Source organism: Cherax quadricarinatus, chromosome 51 (assembly GCF_038502225.1).
Source record: "Cherax quadricarinatus isolate ZL_2023a chromosome 51, ASM3850222v1, whole genome shotgun sequence".
NCBI lineage: Eukaryota > Metazoa > Arthropoda > Malacostraca > Decapoda > Parastacidae > Cherax > Cherax quadricarinatus.
In genome coordinates, this window is record NC_091342.1 from 30,841,860 (window position 1) to 30,865,321 (window position 23,462).

General features: G+C 40.8%; 1 protein-coding gene across 3 annotated transcripts in view; it reads right to left on the reverse strand.

Annotated features, from left to right (window-relative positions):
• The window catches only part of LOC128705290 (PCNA-associated factor-like), a 31,252-nt gene extending 10,921 nt beyond the window's left edge, over positions 1-20,331 (reverse strand). The window contains exons 1-3 of one of the 3 annotated variants that reach the window (XM_070095979.1): positions 20,264-20,331; positions 19,598-19,757; positions 1,670-1,809 (exon numbers count right to left, since the gene is read on the reverse strand). In XM_070095979.1, the coding sequence (XP_069952080.1) occupies positions 1,670-1,797 (128 nt within the window). In that variant the 5' untranslated portion in view covers positions 1,798-1,809; positions 19,598-19,757; positions 20,264-20,331. Of the gene's footprint in view, positions 1-1,669; positions 1,813-19,597; positions 19,758-20,166 lie in introns of all 3 variants that reach the window. The other 2 variants (XM_070095977.1, XM_070095978.1) reach the window with 2 other exon arrangements.
• Between the last annotated feature and the right edge of the window lie 3,131 nt (positions 20,332-23,462).

The window sequence follows — 23,462 nt, forward strand, 5'->3', positions numbered from 1 at the left end:
TATATTACAGACAGAGATGATTTTGATTGCTTATAGTACTTAAAAGAGCTTGAAATTGAGCTCAAAGTAGTGGAAATATTAAATTTTTGCCAATGTTCAAGAGTAAACAAATCACATTACACCTCCAATACACGTCAGCTGGTGTGTTCATGAATGCGCTGACATTTATACAATTATTACGATATTGCATAACAGTAAATCTTAAATTTTTTTGGTGTTAATAAAAATTTGTGAATAAAAAATCAAAATGGAATTCATTTGAAAAGCCTGGAAATATAATTAATAAACAGAGGCAATGTTAGTTTAGTGCCAGGAATGCCTGCAGCGTTTATTCTGGACCCTATTTTGAAACTGGAACACAGTATTATGAACTTTGTGTGAAACTGGCCAAACTGCCAATTTCCAATCACTTTTTAGGGTAGTTGAAATACATAGCTGATTGGGGGATTTCTTGTGCTCAATAGATAAAATGTAACACATGTTAGCGAAATAGCTAAGACTTTGGTCTAATGGAACAATGTAATTAGCTGAAAATAGGACTCAAAGGGAGTAAATTAGCCACTGCGTAAATATTGCTGATACGGCAAAATTCGTGAGTGTAATTTCGTCAATTTTTTATCAAATTCCATACTTTTTGTTTTATTACCTTCAGAAAAAGATTCTCTACCATTTCATAAGACAAAAATAATTTTTTTTTTTAAATTCTTGGACCCTGTGGGGGATTTTCAGATTGGAGGTCTGGACCCTCAAAGGGTTAAGAGTGAACATAGGAATGAGCAAGGTGATGAGGGTAACAAAATATTTAGATAATGAAAGAGTGGATATCAGGTTGGAGAGAGGGAGTATGGAGGAAGTGAATGTGTTCAGATTTTTTGGAGTGAACTTGTCAGCAGATGGGTCTATGAAAGACGAGGTAAACCACAATATTGATGAAGGGAAAAAAGGTGAGTGGTGTATTGAGAAATCTGTGAAGACAAAGAATGTTATCCATGGAGGTATAAAAGGGAATGTCTGATATGGGTGTGAAACATGGGTGGTGAATGTTGCAGCAAAGAGTAGGATGATGGCAGTCGAAATGTATCTGAGGGGAATGTGTGGTGTGAATATCATGCATAAAATTCGTAGCTTAGAGATTAGGAGGGGGAGCAGGGTTACTAAAAGTATTATTCAGAGGGCTGAGGAGAGGTCATTGTGATAGTTCAGACATTTAGAAAAGATGGAACAAAATAGGGTGACTTGGAGGGGGTATAAATCTGTATTGGAAGGAGATGGGTAGAGGTAATCCTAGGAAATGAGAAATGGTATGTTGATACCAACAAGATGGAAATATAAACACATATGCAGTAAAATGTGATCCTTTATTGACTACGTTTCGCCCACACAGTGGGCTTTTTCAAGTCACAAACTTGAAAAAGCCCACTGTGTGGGCAAAACATAGTCAATAAAGGATCACATTTTACTGCATATGTGTTTATATTTCCATTGTGTCGGTATTTTATACCATTTATTTCCATACCAACAAGATGTTGAAAAAGACACTGAAGAAGCCATTTGTGGCAAAACATATCCTTTGATAAATGTCCCGAATTGTACATAAGTGTCTTTTTCCACATCCTAGGAAATGTTGAAGGGACAGGGGCTACTATCATTTTAAAATGACATAACTTACCTATCTTTACTAGACTTGCCAGCAGAGAAGGAGGTTGATGCACCACCACTAGGTGCACTAAGTACCTTCCTTGGAGCCTTAGCAGCAGATACTTTGGTGGCTCCTGCTTCAGCACGTGTTCGCACCATCTTGAAAATCACCTACTGAAAACAACTATAGTTAGCCAGGTCTAGAATAGTGTTAAATGTCTTTGAACCGCACTGAGTACTGGCTTTATTACATGACAGAAGTATTCATTACATCAATTACAGTACTTACAATTACTGTATTTATACAATGGACGAAACTGAATATATTAAGAGAAACCATGTTAATATCCCTATTTCTGCCAGGACCTATTAGAGGGTGGGGGGATGGGGGGTTCAGTTGATACACTGGTCTGAGACCCTGCTGGAAAACCATCCAGGAGGGATGTTATGCTGCAGTTTTATAACTGTAGTGTAAGTGCACCTCTGGCAAGACAGTGATGGAGTGAATGATGACTAAGTTTTTCTTTGTTGGGCCACCCTGCATAGGTGGGACGGTTGATTTGTTAATAAAAAAAAAAAAAAACCAGACATTTCCAAATGTTTGTGTTAGTTTGAGAATATTGTTGGCAATTGCAGCTACAGTAGCATCAGTAAAAAGATCTTTTGGCAAACTCAAACATATCAAAAAGCTTTTAAGGTCTACTATATCTCAAGTCCAACTTGATGATTTAGCAAGACTGAGTATTTAATCAAGCATTGCCAGAGAAACTGATTCTGATAGTGTTATCAGAGATTTTGCAGACAAAAAAGCCAGAAAAGTTCATTTCACTAATTAGTCTAAGTAAATGTTAAACTTTTAAGAATTTATTTTACTGTGAAAGAACTTATTAAATACATATACCTACCATCCGACTTACGACCGAGTTCGGGTCCGAGAAACTGGTCTTAAGTCGAAATGGTCGTAAGTCGAACTTTACTACTGAACATCAACAAAACATTTTTGTAATGACTATTTTATTGTTTTATTTTGGTATTTCATGTTTTACTTTACTTTTTATGTTGTTAGTACTGTATTTTATACTGTAAGGTTTAGGATAAACACTGTGTACAACACAAATAGTTGTTTATTTCCCAGAAATTTGGCATAAAAAACACGGTCGTAAGTCAAGTGGTCGTAAGTCGGATGGTAGGTGTATTTAAAAATTTAGGCACTTTCATAGTTATAAGACAAAAATTTTCAAAATCTATAAAGTACAGTGGAACCTCTGCTTACAAATTTAATCAGTTCCGTGACCTTGTTCATATCCTGATTTGTTTGTACGCTGGGTTAATTTTCCTCATTTAAATTAATTGAAATGCCGTTAATTTGTTTCATGGGAATTCCTGCTGTCATGAGGCATGACAAAACAGTACTTCAATATGACGCTACGGCTTATTTATCTATCACAATTCATCTAATATGACATAATTAACAATATTAATAACAATAGAAACATGATATAGTATACAGTAAGGCCCCGCTTTACGGCGTTTCGCTAATACGGCGATGTCAAATTATGACCAGAATTTGCTATACGGCAAGCGGTCTTTCAAATACGGCACCCCCACCTGGTTTGTTTACAACTGCCGTGACCACATCTATTATGTCAGGAAACTTTCCAAAATTTCAAGCGTTTTAAAGTTACTGCATATTTTATACATACGTACTCTGATAATTATAGTTATGTGTACCTGTACCTTAATATACTTACACACTGTGCTGGTGTGCAGGTACACATTAAAATCGCTAAGTCTCTCTCTACTCATGACGCCCCAATACTACGTAATAATAATCACTCTTGGGCATACTAAATGTATTATTTTACATCAATATAGGCATTTTCATTAATCCATCTATGATATTTTCCTCAAAATTATATATGAAACCCATTACATAGCATATAAACATGATACATACACTCACAGAATAAAAATTGATGTAAATATGAGATTTGTTTACAAAGCAGCTGTGTAGGTAGTGTCGGAAGAATTACGTTTTCTCTAGTCAAACACTGGGGGGTAACTGTAGAAAAATATTCTTTTCGTATAACTTTACTCTATATATAGCAATTCACGACCCTTGTGGGTTTAGTGCTTTTTATTAAAATAATAATAATATATTATTATTAATTATTATTATTATTAATATGTATTATTATTATCTTCATTCACTCTAAAAATGGTGTGTTGCTGTTTTTTTATTCTGAACTAGCTTGTACAACTTGTACACAATGTAAGAGTATTTGTATTGTGAGGCAATTATTATTATAATAAAAAAATATTGAGGTAAATGTTTTACAAACTCTTACAAACGTATGTGAATGAACTAAATGTAGACACACATTAATACGCATTTATTTTGCCTGACCAAGTGATCGTCCACTACCTGTTCAGCTTGTGTTCTTACATTGTCTCAACTTTGTATCTTGTTCTCTCTCTCGTTTACTCTTTCGTTAACTGGTTGGCTCTCATTGACGATGGCGTCTAAGGTTTGCTGTAAGCCTCTTGCTTTAAGTGACAAGTTAGAGGATGATGGTGTGCCATTCTGATTTTATTCAATAAACACCCTGCCACTCACCTCTCACACATTAATGTTAATATTTTAAGGCAAGTAATAAGTGTACTCTGTGTGTATCTTACCTTTTATTGTGTTTTTAATGCCTATTTCTATTGCTAACTTAACCCTTTCAGGGTCCAAGGCCAAAATCTGAAGTGGTGCCCCAGTGTCCAAGAATTTTCAACAAAAAAAAAATTGTTATTTTTTCTTATGAAATGGTAGAGAATCTTTTTGTGAATGTAATAAAACAAAAAGTACGAAATTTGATGGAAAATTGACGAAATTATGCTCTCGTGAATTTTGATGTGTCAGCGATATTTACGAATCGGCGATTTTGCAGACTTTGACTCCCATTTTAGGCCAATTACATTATTCCAGTCGACCAAATTCTTAGCTATTTCACTAGTATTACTTCTATTCTATTGATTGAGCACAAGAAATTGCCAAGTCAACTGTTTCAACTACAAAATAAAGTGATCGGAAATTGGTAATTTGGCCAATTTAACACAAAGTTCAAAATATTCCAATTTCAAAATAGGGTCCAGAATAAACAATGTAGGCATTCCTGGCACTAAACTAACATTTCCTCTGTTCATTAGTTATGTTTTGAGGCTTTACAAATAAATTCCATTTTGATTTTTTATTCACATAATGAATTTTTATTCGCACCAAAAAATAGAAGATTTACTGTTATGCAATATTGTAATAATTGTATAAATATCATCACCACATTTGTGAATGTATATTAGACCCACCAGCTGGCATGTATTAGACGTGTGAGGTCGTTTGTTTACTCTTGAACATCGGCAAAAATTTAACATTTCTGCCACTTTGAGCTCAGTTTCAAGCCATTTCCAGTGCTAACACCAATCAAAATTATCTCTATTTCTGTAATATGTCTTCCATTCTATCAAATGAGACCAAGAAATCACAAATACAACTATAAAAAACATACGAAAAAACACTGCAAAGTCGCTGTTTTAATCGAAAATCATGGTCTCAGTTTTTTTTCTCTCATTATACACAGTGTGCTGCAGGATTTGTTTTATGAGGTGCACACATACCACATAGATGTATTCTCTCATATCTAGGCCCAAATTTACCACTCACAGTTTATCAGAGTGAGCTGAGCTCATGACGTAGATCTACGGTTTGGACCCTGAACGTAAAGCCGTAGATCTACGGGACGGACCCTGAAAGGGTTAATATAAGTTAGTGTAAACTTGTTGTCTGGCATTTATTGCATATTTTATGTGTACTCTGATAATAATACTTGTGGAGCTGTGTGGTAGTCGGGCGGAGGGACAACATTACGTTTTCTCTGCTCAGCCATCAGAGAAAACGTATATGAATCTGCGTTTGGCCCAGCCACTTCCCCACTCCACTTTTGTTTACAATTTTCGGCATGAATTATTCATTAATTCTACCTTCGTTTATGATGGCATCTAAAGGTAGCTGTTAGAAATTATTAAATTCAGTGAACACAGTATGTCGATGTTAATAATATGGCTCTGGGCCACAGTGTAGGTAGCCGGTAGATAGCCCGGCTACCTACACTGACTTCCTACAAATAAATACTACTCACCTCTCTTCCTATATTAAGACTACACATATTTTAAGGTAAATAATGAGTGTACTGTATGTGTATTTTACCTCTCTGGGATGTTTTAAATATCGTATATTAAGTATGAGACGGGGAGCCAGGGCTACTTACACCTGAGATACCTGCACCTGACTTCCTACAAATAAGTACTACTCACCTCTCTCCCTACATTAAGATTACAAATACTTTAAGATAAGTAATGAATGTACTGTGAATGTATTTTACTTTGTGTGTTTTTAATGCTTAGTTCTATTACAAACTTAATATAATTTAGTGTAAACTTGTTGTCTGGCATTTATATGCATTTATAAATGGAAAAAAATGGCGTTCTGCTTTCCGGCGACAGCCTGGAACCTAACCCGCCGTATACATGGGGCCCTACTGTACTCTAGAAAAAAATATGCCATAATATGGCAAGTGATGGCAACGCCGCCAGTGGCAGAAAGCATCCACCATTTATTCTCCCACTCTAGTATCTTCCCAGTCCATAACCCCACACCTACCTTGTGTTTATCTATGATCAGTGGTGAGGTCGTCACATGTAACCACAGGTGTGGTCAAGACAGATGTATATATAGGTGAAGATGTGATCACTGGCCAGTGGTAGTGGTAGTGGCGATCAGTGGTGGTGGATGTTTTCAGCTGCCTCACCCTCTGCTGCTGCCGCCGCCTCACCCCCTGCTGCTGCTGCTGCCTCACCCTCTGCTGCTGATGCTGCCTCACCCTCTGCTGCTGCTGCTGCCGTCTCACCCTCTGCTGCTGCTACTGCCGCCTCAGTCTGCTGCCGCTGCCTCTCACTCTGCTGTCACATTGTACAAATGTCCTTAATCACTGAAGAAGGCAACTTCCTCCATCTCTCTTCCTCCTCTGAAGCAAATTCCTGAGCTGCGGTCTGTTGGCATTGCGCATGAAGGTCTTGCAGCTCTGTAGTGGTTCGCTCTTCATCGTGGTCATCCAACTCTTACACATCCTCCAAACTCACATCCAACCCCATGGAATTCCCCAATGCCACAACAGATTCCACAACAGGTGTAGGGTTGTCAGGGTCAGCCCCAAACCTTTCAAAATCCCTCTCTTGTACACATTCTGGCCACAATTTTCTCCAAGCAAAGTTCAAAGTCCTGGAAGTCACTCCCTCCCAAGCCTTATCTACAAGGTTTATGCAACTGAGGATACTGAAGTGATCTTTCCAGAACTCTCTTAGGGTCAATTCAGTGTCTGAGGTCACTTCAAAGCACTTTTGAAACACTGCTTTGGTGTACACATTTTTGAAATTTGAAATGACCTGCTGGTCCATGGGCTGGAGGAGAGGAGTGGTATTAGGGGGGCAAGAACTTCCCTTAGATGAAACGAAACTCTGGCACCATTCGCTCTTCCAAGTGTGGAGGATGAGCAGGGGCACTGTCCATTACCAGGAGGCACTCGAGTTCCAATATATTTTCCAGGAGGTATTTTTTCATACTGGGGGCCAAACACGTCATGGAACCAATCAAGGAAAATGTCGTTTGTGACCCTTGCCTCACTGTTTGCTCTCCACATCACACAATTTACTCTTGATGACACTTTTCGTGAACACACTGGGATTTTCAGAGTGATAAACCAGTAAAGGCTTCACTTTCAAATCCCCACTACCACTACTGCAAAACATGAGAGTTAGTCTGTCTTTCATAGGCTTGTCTCCTGGGAGTGCCTTCTCCTCCTAAGTAATGTAGGTCCTCTTTGGCATTTTCTTCCAAAGGAGGCCTGTTTTGTCACAACTGAACACGATTGGGGGTTTTAATTTTTCAGCCTCAATGTACCCCTTGAAGTCCTGAACATATTTTTCAGCTGCTTTTTTGTCATAACTGGCAGCCTCACCATGCCTTATCACACTGTGTATACTACTACATTTCTTAAATCTTTCAAACCAGCCATTGCTGGCCTTAAATTCACCAATATGAGCACTAATTCCAGGCATTTTCTTTACGAGATCATCATGCAACTGCTTGGCCTTTTCACATATAATAGACTGCATAACACTATTTTCTGATAATTGTTTCTCGTTGATCCGCACCAACAACAGTCTCCACATCTTCGAGTATTTGCAATCTCTGTTTTGTAAGTATATTTGCACCTTTTGCAACAACAGCTTCCTTTTTCTTGGCCAAGATAATAGCGATGTTTGCATGGGGTTTGTTATACAACCTGGCCAGCTCTGAGACACGCACTCCTCTTTCTTATTTTGTGATGATCTCTTTCTTGAATTCTATAGTGTTTCTCACCCTCTTTACCAAAGGGCTGGAACTAGAAGTTTTCTTTGAAATTGTTAAATGGGTGGTTTCTTGTACTCATTCAATAGAAAAAATGGAATTCTAGCGAAATAGTTATGATTTTTGTCGACTCGTACACTGGAATTGGCCGAAAATAGAGCTCAAAGTAGGCGATATCGCCGATGCGTAAAAATCGTTGTTATGGGGCTATAGGACCCAACATGTATTTATGTATCTGTAACAGTTACTCTGGAATACCTAATTATATTGAATTGATGGGAACTCAGCCTAAATGTCATAAGGACAGATCACCCTTATGGCTGTAAGGCAGCTGAGTCAAGCCTGTTTTTTCTCAATATAATAGGTTATACTATACACACGCAAACACATAATTTAAATAAGTAGTTTATAAAGTTGTATTTCTTTTTGTAAAAGTAAATAAGGTGTGGTAACTAGAGAATTGTGCTTGGCAACAGTCTTTTGTTTTTTGGTGGGTGTGGGAGGAGCTTAGCTAGCGGGTTTTTTAGCGGTATGCGAGGCAAAATCTTGGCGATAAAATGTAGCGGTATGCGGATTTAACGTTATGTGATGCCAACGGTATGCGGGGGTCCACTGTATTATTAGTACTTACGTATTATAATTATTATTATTATTAATTTAGGGACCTGGAGCACGAATCCAATTCCCTAGATCAAGAGCCCCTCACCACATACATACTACTACTAATAATAATAATCATTATTATTATAACAATAATAATACAATATACAGTGGACCCCGCTTTACGATCAGCTCCCAATGCGACCAATTATTTAAGTGTATTTATGTAAGTGCGTTTGTACGTGTATGTTTGGGGGTCTGAAATGGACTAATCTAATTCACAATATTTCTTTATGGGAACATATGGCACTTGAACATACTTCTTGAATGAAATAACATCGTAAATCAGGGGTCCATTGTAGTAACAATAACAGTAAGGAGAAACTTCAAAAGGCTGCCAGTAGCTGGCATCACCATCAGCAAAACTGGTAACCACCACTTGTACACTTTTCACCTGTCTAGACTTAAGTTGTCTGTAAGTATCAGGTTAAGTCTGCCTGAAATGCCTCAGCATGATAGTGGCTTTCTTTGCTCCAATCATATTATGAGAGGTAAACACACACTGTAACCTTTGCAAAGAAATAAATATTTTATTTATTAACTTATTTAAGGAACTTCCCTCGAGGGGGAAGTTCGCATCCTTAAATTTCCTTCGTATCCAGAAGCAAAAAATCGCATTCAGATCACAAACTGAGGTCCGGGGGTCGATCCCCAGTACAGGTGGAAACATTAGGACACGTTTCCTTCAGATACCTACTGTCCTTGTTCACTTATCAGTAAAATAGGTACCTGGGTGTTAGCCAACTGGTGTGGGTCACATCCTGGGGACAAAATTGACATAACTTGCCCGAAATGTTCATCATAACAAGCGGCTGTTTATATAGTAGTACACCTACCATCCAACTTACGACCGAGTTCAGTTCCGAGAAACCGGTCGTAAGTCGAAATGGTCGTAAGTCAAATTTTACTACTGAATATCAACAAAACATTTTTGCAATGACTTTATTTTATTGTTTTATTTGGTATTTCATGTTTTACTTTACTTTTTATGCTGTTAGTACTGTATTTTATACTGTAAGGTTTAGGATAAACACTGTGTACAACACAAATAGTTGTTTATTTCCCAGAAATTTGGCATAAAAAACACTGTCGTAAGTCGAGTGGTCGTAAGTCGAGTGGTCGTAAGTCGAGTGGTCGTAAGTCGAGTGGTCGTAAGTCGAGCAGGTCGTAAGTCGGATGGTAGGTGTATTTATTTATTTATGTCTTTGCAAATAGTACAGTGGTCCCTCAATAATCGTCCGGCCTGAAAGTCATCCATTTCGGAAATAGTCCTGTTTTTTCGTCAAAATATTGGCTGGAAATGGTCCGGTAACTCGCTAATAGTCCTTTGTCCCGGACACGTACTCACGCTCTGAGCTGCCTTGGCCTTTCCTTCCCAGCCAGTGTGCCATTGTTTATCAGTGAGCGACGGTCTCCTCACGTGCTCCAGCGAAATATTTCAGATATTTCATTTACAGTGGACCCCCGGTTAACGATATTTTTTCACTCCAGAAGTATGTTCACGTGCCAGTACTGACCGAATTTCTTCCCATAAGAAATATTGTGAAGTAGATTAGTCCATTTCAGACCCCCAAACATACACGTACAAACGCACTTACATAAATACACTTACATAATTGGTCACATTCGGAGGTAATCGTTATGCGGGGGTCCACTGTATTTTAGCGCTTGCAAGTTATTTAAGTGCTAAATAAGCTACCATGACTCCAAAGAAAGCTCCTAGTGCCAAGCCTTTGGTAAAGGTGAGAAATACGATTGAATTTAAGAAAAACATCATTGAACAATATGATAGTGGTGTACGTGTGGGTGAACTGGCCAGGATGTACAACAAATCCCGTACAACCATATCTTCCATCATAGCCAAGAAAAAGGAAATCAAGGATGCTGTTGTTACAAAGGGGGTAAATATGCTGACAAAAATGAGATCACCAGTACTCGAAGATGTTGAGAAGTTATTATTGGTGTGGATAAATGAGAAACAATTAGCAGGAGATAGTCTTATGACGTCGCTTATTTGTGAAAAGGCTAGGCAGTTGCACGACGATTTGGTAAAGAAATTGCCTGCAGCTAGTGGTGATGTGAGTGAATTTAAGGCCAGCAAAGGCTGGTTTGAGAGATTTAAGAAGCTCACTGGCATACACAGTGTGATAAGGCATGGTGAGGCTGCCAGTTCAGACCAAAAAGCGGCTGAAAAATATGTGCATGAATTCAAGGAGTACATAGAGGCTGAAGGACTGAAACCTGAACAAGTGTTCAATTGTGACGAAACAGGCCTCTTTTGGAAGAAAATGCCAAAGAGGACGTACATTACTTAGGAGGAAAAGGCACTGCCAGGACACAAGCCTGTGAAAGACAGGCTGATGCTCATGTTCTGTGCTAATGCTAGTGGGGATTTCAAAGTGAAGCCGTTGCTAGTGTACCATTCTGAAAATCCCAGAGTGTTCAAGAAAAACAATGTTATGAAGAGTAAATTGTGTGTGTTTTGGAGATCTAATAATAAGGCATGGGTCACGAGGGAAATTTTTGTTGAGTGGGTCAATGAAGTGTTTGGCCCTAGTGTGAAGAATTACCTCCTGGAAAAGAAATTGGATCTCAAGTGCCTCCTAGTAATGGACAATGCACCTGCTCATCCTCCAAACTTGGATGACCTAATTCTGAAGGAGTTTGGGTTCATCACAGTAAAGTTCTTGCCCCCAAATACCACTCCTCTCCTCCAGCCCATGGACCAGCAGGTCATTGCAAACTTTAAAAAACTCTACACCAAAGCAATGTTTGAAAGGTGCTTGAATGTGATCTCAGACACTCACTTGACCCTATGAGATTTTTGGAAAGAACATTTCAGTATTCTCCATTGCGTAAGCCTTATAGGTAAGGCTTGGGAGGGAGTGACTAGATTGTGTCCACAAGAGGGATTTTGAAGGGTTTGGGGCTGACCCTGATGAGCCTATGTCAGTTGGAGGCAAGAGGAGGAGGAGGCAAGAGGAGGAGGAGGCAAGAGGAGGAGGAGGCAGAGGAGGAGGAGGCAGAGGAGGAGGAGGAGGAGGAGGAGGAAGAAGAAGAGGAGGAGGAGGAAGAAGAGGAGGAGGAGGAGGAAGAGGAGGAGGAGGAAGAAGAGGAGGAGGAGGAGGAGGAAGAAGAAGAATACGTAATGATAACAATAATACATAATAATAATAATACATAATAATAATAATACATAATAATAATAATACATAATAATAATAATAGGTAATAATAATAATATGTAATAATAAATGTTCACCCATGACAGTAACAAGATAAGGGGAGATAACATCTGATAAGTGCTGACGTTTGATGAGGGTAAATGAGGGTAGAGCTGATGCCAAAAGATGAGATGAACATCGCCCTCCCTTTGTTTTTGCTGGTATACTAACATTTCTGTCTGTCTATTTGCCTGTCTGTCAAGCTCCCTGTCTATCCATCTAGCTCTCTGTCTCAGAGAGCCACAAGACTGCGTCATCACTTTTACTCACATCTTCAAGCAGAGTATAGCACTTTGTCTGGGTTTCTTGGGTTATCCTAGGTAATTTATACTATGTATACTTGTATTTATGTGTACCTGTGAGACAGAGATAGACAGACAGATAGAATGAGGGAGAAAGATAATTAGATAGAATGGAGGAGGGGAAGCAGCATCCGACCCCATTGTTTTGACAGGCCGGAGGGGGAAAGAGTAATTAGCCAATATGTCACTTTGACAGCTGCCGACTCCTTGTAATTTACACTATGGACGAGGAGGAGAAGGAGGAGGAGGAAGAGGAATAAGAGGAAGAGGAGGAGGAAGAGGAATAGTAGGAGGAAGATTAGGGGGAAGAGGAGGAAGAGGAAGAAGAGGAGGAGGAGGAAGAGGAAGAAGAGGAGGAGGAGGAAGAGTAGGAGGAAGAGGAAGAAGAGGAGGAAGAGGAAGAAGAGGAGGAAGAGGAAGAAGAGGAGGGTTAAATCCATTGTGGCACTGGGGAGTTCCATGGGGTTGGATGTGAGTTTGGAGGATGTGGAAGAGTTGGAGGACCACAACGAAGAGCTAACCACTGAGGAGCTGCAAGAGCTTCAGCAGGAAGAGCAACAGATCGCAGCTCAGAATTTTGCTGCAGAGGAGGAAGAGAGATGGAGGAAGGTGCCTTCTTCAGAAATTAAGGAGATTTTTGAAATGTGGGGTAGGATGGAAAGATTTATGGAGAAACATCACCCAGAGAAGGATGTTGCAAGCCATATCGGCAACTTGTACAGTGACAGAGTCTTGGTCCATTTTAGGGAAGTTTTAAAGAGACGCCAGAAACAGAGCTCTCTGGACAGTTTTTTTGCGAGACAGGACTCCAGTGACTCTCAAGGTGGTCCTAGTGGTATTGAGAAACAGAGAAGAGAAGTAACCCCAGAAAAGCAATTGGTACCCGAGGTGTTGATGGAAAGGGATTCCCCTTCCAAACAGTAATTCATCCAATCAGTCTCCTTCTCCAGTCTTCCATACACAAAGAAGAATCACCAATAAAGGTAAGTGTTATTCTATGTTTAATTCATCATGTGCCACTGTATTGTTTATGTACTACATCTATATTTCATGTAAAAAAAATTTTTGTTTTAATACTTCTGGGTGTCAGGAATGGATTAATTGAATTTACATTATTTCTTATGGGGAAAATTGATTCGTAAATCGTCCATTTCGATAATAGTCCCACTTCCAGGAACGGATTATGGACGATTATTGAGGGACCACTGTACAGTGGACCCCCGCATAACGATGGCATCACATAGCGATTTTTCCGCATACCGATTACTTTTATCGCAAAATTTTTGCCGCGCATACCGATTAAAAACCCGCTTACCGATTTTCGTCCGAGACGCGTCCAATGTGCCCTCACATGTGCCGGCCATCCCATTGTTTACCAGCCAGCCTCCGCGGTAACATCCAAGCATACACTCGGAATATTTCGTATTATTACAGTGTTTTCGGTGCTGTTTCTGGAAAATAAGTGACCATGGGCCCCAAGAAAGCTTCTAGTGCCAACCCTGTGGTAAAAAGGGTGAGAATTAGTATGGAAATTAAGAAAGATTTTGAAGGGTTTGGGGCTAACCCTGAGAAGCCTATGCCAGTTGTGGAATCCATTGTGCCTACTTCAAAGATTAAGGAAATGTGTGCACAGTGGGTTGAACTGCAAACCTTTATAGATGAAAATCACCCTGACACAGCTGTTGCAAGCCGTGCTGGTGACTATTTCAATGACAATGTTATGGCCCATTTTAGGAAAGTCTTGAAGGAACGGGAGGTACAGAGCTCTATGGACAGATTTGTTGTGCGACAGAGGTCCAGTGACTCTCAAGCTGGTCCTAGTGGCATTAAAAGAAGAAGGGAAGTAACCCCAGAAAAGGACTTGCTACCTCAAGTCCTAATGGAAGGGGATTCCCCTTCTAAACAGTAAGAAGATAATGCTCTCCCCTCCTCCCATCCCATCAATCATCACCAGATCTTCAATAAAAGTAAGTGTCATGTAATTGTGCATGCCTTTTTCAGTTTGTGTGTATTAAAATTAACATTTCATGTGGTAAAAAAAATTTTTTTTCATACTTTTGGGCGTCTTGCACGGATTAATTTTTTTTTTTTTTTTTTTTTTATTATCACACCGGCCGATTCCCACCAAGGCAGGGTGGCCCGAAAAAGAAAAACTTTCACCATCATTCACTCCATCACTGTCTTGCCAGAAGGGTGCTTTACACTACAGTTTTTAAACTGCAACATTAACACCCCTCCTTCAGAGTGCAGGCACTGTACTTCCCATCTCCAGGACTCAAGTCCGGCCTGCCGGTTTCCCTGAATCCCTTCATAAATGTTACTTTGCTCACACTCCAACAGCACGTCAAGTATTAAAAACCATTTGTCTCCATTCACTCCTATCAAACACGCTCACGCATGCCTGCTGGAAGTCCAAGCCCCTCGCACACAAAACCTCCTTTACCCCCTCCCTCCAACCCTTCCTAGGCCGACCCCTACCCCGCCTTCCTTCCACTACAGACTGATACACTCTTGAAGTCATTCTGTTTCGCTCCATTCTCTCTACATGTCCGAACCACCTCAACAACCCTTCCTCAGCCCTCTGGACAACAGTTTTGGTAATCCCGCACCTCCTCCTAACTTCCAAACTACGAATTCTCTGCATTATATTCACACCACACATTGCCCTCAGACATGACATCTCCACTGCCTCCAGCCTTCTCCTCGCTGCAACATTCATCACCCACGCTTCACACCCATATAAGAGCGTTGGTAAAACTATACTCTCATACATTCCCCTCTTTGCCTCCAAGGACAAAGTTCTTTGTCTCCACAGACTCCTAAGTGCACCACTCACTCTTTTTCCCTCATCAATTCTATGATTCACCTCATCTTTCATAGACCCATCCGCTGACACGTCCACTCCCAAATATCTGAATACGTTCACCTCCTCCATACTCTCTCCCTCCAATCTGATATTCAATCTTTCATCACCTAATCTTTTTGTTATCCTCATAACCTTACTCTTTCCTGTATTCACCTTTAATTTTCTTCTTTTGCACACCCTACCAAATTCATCCACCAATCTCTGCAACTTCTCTTCAGAATCTCCCAAGAGCACAGTGTCATCAGCAAAGAGCAGCTGTGACAACTCCCACTTTGTGTGTGATTCTTTATCTTTTAACTCCACGCCTCTTGCTAAGACCCTCGCATTTACTTCTCTTACAACCCCATCTATAAATATATTAAACAACCACGGTGACATCACACATCCTTGTCTAAGGCCTACTTTTACTGGGAAAAAATTTCCCTCTTTCCTACATACTCTAACTTGAGCCTCACTATCCTCGTAAAAACTCTTCACTGCTTTCAGTAACCTACCTCCTACACCATACACTTGCAACATCTGCCACATTGCCCCCCTATCCACCCTGTCATACGCCTTTTCCAAATCCATAAATGCCACAAAGACCTCTTTAGCCTTATCTAAATACTGTTCACTTATATGTTTCACTGTAAACACCTGGTCCACACACCCCCTACCTTTCCTAAAGCCTCCTTGTTCATCTGCTATCCTATTCTCCGTCTTACTCTTAATTCTTTCAATTATAACTCTACCATACACTTTACCAGGTACACTCAACAGACTTATCCCCCTATAATTTTTGCACTCTCTTTTATCCCCTTTGCCTTTATACAAAGGAACTATGCATGCTCTCTGCCAATCCCTAGGTACCTTACCCTCTTCCATACATTTATTAAATAATTGCACCAACCACTCCAAAACTATATCCCCACCTGCTTTTAACATTTCTATCTTTATCCCATCAATCCCGGCTGCCTTACCCCCTTTCATTTTACCTACTGCCTCACGAACTTCCCCCACACTCACAACTGGCTCTTCCTCACTCCTACAAGATGTTATTCCTCCTTGCCCTATACACGAAATCACAGCTTCCCTATCTTCATCAACATTTAACAATTCCTCAAAATATTCCTTCCATCTTCCCAATACCTCTAACTCTCCATTTAATAACGCTCCTCTCCTATTTTTAACTGACAAATCCATTTGTTCTCTAGGCTTTCTTAACTTGTTAATCTCACTCCAAAACTTTTTCTTATTTTCAACAAAATTTGTTGATAACATCTCACCCACTCTCTCATTTGCTCTCTTTTTACATTGCTTCACCACTCTCTTAACTTCTCTCTTTTTCTCCATATACTCTTCCCTCCTTGCATCACTTCTACTTTGTAAAAACTTCTCATATGCTAACTTTTTCTCCCTTACTACTCTCTTTACATCATCATTCCACCAATCGCTCCTCTTCCCTCCTGCACCCACTTTCCTGTAACCACAAACTTCTGCTGAACACTCTAACACTACATTTTTAAACCTACCCCATACCTCTTCGACCCCATTGCCTATGCTCTCATTAGCCCATCTATCCTCCAATAGCTGTTTATATCTTACCCTAACTGCCTCCTCTTTTAGTTTATAAACCTTCACCTCTCTCTTCCCTGATGCTTCTATTCTCCTTGTATCCCATCTACCTTTTACTCTCAGTGTAGCTACAACTAGAAAGTGATCTGATATATCTGTGGCCCCTCTATAAACATGTACATCCTGAAGTCTACTCAACAGTCTTTTATCTACCAATACATAATCCAACAAACTACTGTCATTTCTCCCTACATCATATCGTGTATACTTATTTATCCTCTTTTTCTTAAAATATGTATTACCTATAACTAAACCCCTTTCTATACAAAGTTCAATCAAAGGGCTCCCATTATCATTTACACCTGGCACCCCAAACTTACCTACCACACCCTCTCTAAAAGTTTCTCCTACTTTAGCATTCAAGTCCCCTACCACAATTACTCTCTCACTTGGTTCAAAGGCTCCTATACATTCACTTAACATTAATTTTATTTCCATTATTTCTTATGGGGAAAATTCATTCGCATAACGATTATTTCGCATAACGATGAGCCCTCTTGCACGGATTAAAATCGTTAACCGGGGGTCCACTGTACATTGAGATTTTGTATTTACAATAATGGGTTGCAATGCAGAGAGAGCCTCTATTATGCTTAGGCATTATGGGCCGACTTAACATTATTGGCTTACTGACTAATTTACACTATGAATTGTCATAGCTGTACAGTAGAATATCAATTATATCATAGTTGTACAGTAGATTATTAATTGTAAGTGAATCTAATTTATACAAGACAAAATATATATTCATATATTCAAAAAATGTTTTTGTGAAAACAATGATTCAAAAATGTTTTTGTGAAAACAATGATTCAAATATATTCCTGTCAACAATGTATAAAAGGTTCAAAGTACGTAATTGTTGAAATTATGATGTGGGAATAACATGAGCGAGTATGTGTGTACTGAGTACTTAGCATTTAGTCTAGGGTGATTAAGTGGCTTTTGAGAAGTCTTAAATTGATTTTCAGACTGGGTTACTTTAGTATCTTCTGGTAATTAATTCCAAATTTTGGGGCCCTTTATGTGCATAGAGTTTTTACACAGTGTGATATGGACACGAGGTATATTAAAAAGAGATCTGTGTTTTGTGTTGTGGTCATATGTCCTGCTAAGGTTGGTGAGGAGAAGTTTGAGTGGAGGGTTTATATTTGCATGTATTGTTCTGTGTATGTAGTAGGCACATGAATAAGTATGGATGTTCTTAATGGTAAGCAGATTCAGACTTTTGAAAATTGGTGGAGTATGCTGGCAGGAGTGGGAATTTATTATCATTCTGACTGCTGCCTTTTGCTGGGTTATTAGAGGTCTTAGGTGATTGAATGTTGTTGATCCCCATGCACAAATTCTGTAGGTGAGGTAAGGGTATACGAGTGTATGGTACAGTGCCAGGAGAGCTGATTGTGGAACGTAGTACTACTGTATCTTTGATAGTATGCCTACAGTCTTAGAGATTTTCTTGGTGATTTGTTGTATGTGTGTCCGGAACTTAAGGCTACTGTCAAGGTGGATACCTAGGAATTTTCCCTCTAAGTCTTGTGACTGATGATCCGTTTAGCGTTATGTTAATTGGATGATTTGCAGCTTTGTTTCCAAACTGAATGAAATAGGTTTTATCTGTATTCAGGGTAAGTTTATTAGTCATCATCCAGGCAGATATTTTCTGCAATTCGTTATTGACAGTGTTTGCTAGTATGACTGTGTTTGAGTGGGAGAAGACGTATGTAGTGTCATCTGCAAAAAATATGGGTTTGAGTAGCTGTGATGCATTCGGTAGGTCATTGATGTAGATGAGAAAGAGGAGTGGTCCAAGGACACTTCCTTGTGGGACTCCCACTGTGATTGGTTGTGTGGAAGAGTTTGCATCATTTGCATACACACATTGAGTTCTGTTACTAAGGTATGATTTTAGGTAGTTGAGGGAGTGGCCTCTGATACCATAGTGCGTTAATTTGGTCAACTATATCAAAAGCTTGACGTAAATCAATGAAAATGCCCAGTGGGACTTCTTTCTTTTCAAGTGCGGTATACATTAGTTCTAGCATGTGTATGATAGCATCATTTGTGCTTTTATTATTCCTGAATCCAAACTGACAAGGGTTTAATATGTTGTGTGAGACGAGGTAGGAATAGATCCGTCTATGAATTAATTTTTCAAAAGTTTTAGAGAACAGTGGTAAGTTAGATAAGATAAGATTTCGTTCCGATTTTTAACCCCGGGGGGTTAGCCACCCAGGATAACCCAAGAAAGTCAGTGCGTCATCGAAGACTGTCTAACTTATTTCCATTGGGGTCCTTAATCTTGTCCCCCAGGATGCAACCCACACCAGTCGACTAACACCCAGGTACCTATTTGCTGCTAGGTGAACAGGACAATAGGTGTAAGGAAACGTGTCGAAATGTTTCCACCCGCCGGGAATCGAACCCAGGCCCTCCGTGTGTGAAGCGGGAGCTTTAGCCACCAGGCCACCTCCTTTACGGATTGGGGTGACCCTCGCTATTTTGAGGATTGTTGGGAAGGTAGATAATTTAATGGGTTTGTTAAAGAGCGTTGCAATAACTGATATCATTGATGTCAGCTAGGATTGTATACCTTGTACATGTACTTGTAGAAATTATTATTATATGCGTGAAGGAATCTTCCTTCAGAGGATAAACCTGAGAGATGATGGCTTTATTCTGGTTATTAACCAATAGTGTTAGTAACCTGGGATAACCCAAGAACGCCAAGCAGTGAAGAACATTTTCATAATTGTTTTGATGTGCCATAACACTAAAACAATAACAACTTGAATGACGTAGTTTATTACCACGACTAACAACAACTCAAACCATGTGTACGTACCTGTTCTTCAGTAGCAGAAGGTATATACAATAGCAGGTGTGTGCTACAGGTGCGAGTGCTGCAGGTGTCAGTGATGTTGTGGCAACAAACTTAATAAACGCGGGAAGTTTTGGCGCTCACTGGCCGCGTTCACTCACTCTCACCGCCACTCTTATTACACCTTAATAATATATTTATTTTTATTAACCTCGCAATAAACTGTAGCTAAAGTTGCTTTAAAAAAAAGACATGCAAAAATACATTAGGCAAATATTTATAAAGGCCCAAGTAAATGGTGATATCCTAATGTACATAGGCCGCGTTCACCAGAAAATAACAACGTAGCAGATTATACTACCAATAACAACAACAATACTAATAATAATATCAAAGGACTGAAGTGTACAATAAAATGTTAGCCTAAGTAAATATAATATGAATTATGATGCTGAAAATTCTAATAATTTTGTTAGTTTAAAATTTTCATTACACATTCCATACCCATGGAGTGGGGGGTAATCACTACTTTCCCATTGTAATAATGTGATTTTTATAAACTAACTAAACTAACTTGTAATTATTGTACTCACTATAACTCATCAAATGTCCATAGAATTATGTTACTGCCTAACTAATCTTAAGTTAATATTAAGTTTGCCAGGTGCTAAAATACAATACTGTAACTACCGCTGGTGATGACAGTTGTAGTGTCACGTGTAATGTTAGTGGAGGAGGGAATGTGAGTGGTGGTGTCACCTATCATACATAAACAGCGTCGTGCTCTGGGTTTACGAAGACTCCCACGAGGCCTTACAACTGGAAGTGCACTTACAAAACTCATGGACAAGGGTAGCACTGTTGACATTGATAAGGTCTGCTATTTATATGAACAATTTTTTCATTATGCTGAGAAACTCGAGATGATCCCAGGACTACTATAATGGATCAAAACTTGTATAAACTTTCTATATTAAGCTGGAATATTGCATCACTTAGAAAAAGACTTCCTGACCTTCATCATAAAGTAACCACCGAACCCATTGATGTGTGTCTACAAGAGTGCAGAGTCCCTGAAAAATCCCAACCCCCTAAATTACCATCATTTGTTGCATATTACCTCAAATCTACTAACTCTTGTGTTCTGTGAAAATTTGTCTGGGCTGCCTCCAAGTGAGTCGCCTACCCTGGCAAACTCTGTTGACACCGAGCTCTGAGATGGGTACCTCAGCCTCACAAGTGGCTTATAGGACAGATTTTTTTCACAAATGATTGGTATTGCAAGAAACCTCGCCTGCATGCACGTATAAAGGACTAACTTACTTGGTGTTGCAGCATATATCCTGATCTTCAACTTCCTAAGCCTAGCTTTAGCCCCCTTGGACTTCCCCTTGGGAACCACGTGCAACCGGGAGCATTAATTCCTGCAATATTCAATCGTTATTAGTGTCCTGCCTGCACCTCAGAAATTCCTATATCCAAGAGGGTATGTATCCCCTAGTATAACTTTGCAGACTCAGACGCTAGCTTCAGACGACTCTGAGACGCTGGTACTTACTGGGCATACTCTCTCTGTAGCACGCCGAGCCCTCAGTTAACTCAACTCACGATCTCCTAAGTCACTGGCCAGATCCTACGGGAAAGGGTGAATATCTCGTCTTACTGTATGGGCTGATGGAGGAGATCATCTACGGTACATCGAGGTGTCTCTACCAGATTTCCCCAGGTCTCAGATGTGAAGACACGTGGGGGCGCCGCCTGATGTTCACGGCACGTCTTGTCCAGTCGAAGTCTATCGTAAGAAGGACGCTATTCTGTCTTTGTGACCTGCGCCCCGCCATTCAAGCTAGGGCTGCCAGTTCTCCCTAGCTAACTTATCCTAATGTTTGCCTACATTATCGGCCTATTACTACCTATGTTAAGGTCTTAGGTCTACTCTATCATTATCTACAGATGCCTTAGTAAACCTAATATTAGTGTATTACCAGTAAACCTACCTACTCCTTCCCTGAAGAGTAAATCTATAAATTAAATAAGCTTACCAACCGCCAACCAGAGAATGCCTTGCTTGTTTGGGAGGGTTTAAGGGTCGCTCGGCTCAGACGACCAGACGCTCATGCTGGATCTGAGCTGTGGAACTATTTGGACCAAATAAATTTCCACATCCTCCCGCCGGCGAAGGTAGGCGCTAAGTCTAGATCAAGTCTGCCTCCCGCAGGCCCCCCCAGTGGGCCCTGGACTCGAGCGCCGTTCGACGGGTCGACCGGCCGCTCAGCTCACTCAACCTCTGGTCTGATTTCTCATGTCCCGGTCCCACCGTGTGGACCTCGAGAGGCAAAAGCCTGTTGATGGGTCTTATAGTCTCGACACCGTTCATTCTCACTTTCACCATTCTCAACCGCCCAGCCTTGTCTGGGTGGGTTGACACTACCAGGCCAAGAGGCCAGTATGCCCTCGGCGCCTCGGATTCTACCAGCACCAGGTCCCCTTCACTTAGCATCATCTTATTCGCCTCGGGGTCGGCACCATAGAAATGTTCCCGCAAGGTTGTCAAGTAATCCCTGCGCCACACCTGGTTCCATTTGTCCAGGATGTTCACCAGTCTGTTGTGACTCCTGTGCAGTTCTTCATTGATGGGGGGACCATCTGGCCCATAATAATCCAGCTCCTTGGAAGACTGACTCAAAATTGCGGGGAAGGGCTCAATCCTTCTTCCAAACAGCATGTGATTGGGGGTGAGAGCTTCTTGCTCGTCAATCCCATTTTGTACGTAGGTCAGAGGCCTGTTATTAACTCTTGCCTCTATCTCAACTAACACTGTCCTCAGTTCATCACAGCTCACCCTCCTGCCGTGCAAGACCTTCCGAATGCACCTTTTGACTGTGCCCACCATGCGTTCATAGAATCCCCCTTGCCAGGGTGCCCTGGGAGCTATGAACCTCCACTCGCACTCTATTCTCTTCAGGTGTTCTCGTACTTCTCCGTTGTCCCTAAGATTCCTGAAAACTTTATCGGCCGCCCTAAAGCTTGTGCCATTGTCCGAGATAATCAATCGCGGGCACGAGAATCTGGCAGTAAACCTCCTGAACAACTTCACGAAAGTCTCTGTCGTCATATCTTCTGCCAACTCCAAATGCACCGCTCGAGTAGTGGCACAGGTAAACAGGCAGACATATACTTTCTGAGGGCCCTCCTTAACGTCTCCTGGGTTCTTCAATGTGATAGCCCCCGTATAGTCTATTCCTACAGTCTCAAAGGGCCTGTCACTATGTACCCGCTCCTGAGGCAGCGGTGGTGGACCTGGGTAGGGTAGGGTCCTCCCATCGTACCGCCGGCAGACCGTGCAACTCTTTAGCACCCTTTTGACGGCAGCTCGACCCTTCAGTACCCAGTAATTCTGACGTAGGCAGGTGAGGGTATCTCCAAACCCCCCATGTAAGGTCCTCTGATGGGCATCTTGTATCAATAGCTCTGTCGCCCATCCCTCCTTTCCCAGCAGCACGGGATGTTTGGCCCCATAGCTGAGCTCAGAGTTTTGTATTCTTCCCCTGCATCTTATTAGCCCCGCATGATCTAGGAACAATCCCAATGAGTGAACCAATTTGCTGTTCCCTGAGTCGTCATCGTTGGACACGCGTCCTGACGCCATAACCTGCTGCCGGGTCGCAAGTACTTCCAGCACTCCTGGAAACCTCCCCCTTTGGTACTGCCTTATCCAATATTCTCTGGGACCCACTAGAGACAACTGTCGACCCTGGCTTACCTTGTCATGCAGCTTCCTCACGAATCGAAATACCATTTCCGTGACTCCTATAAGTTTTCTCCACGAGGAGTAGCGCCTGGGGTCAAATAATTCAGTGTCGTGTTCCCCCGCGAAATGTACTATGCT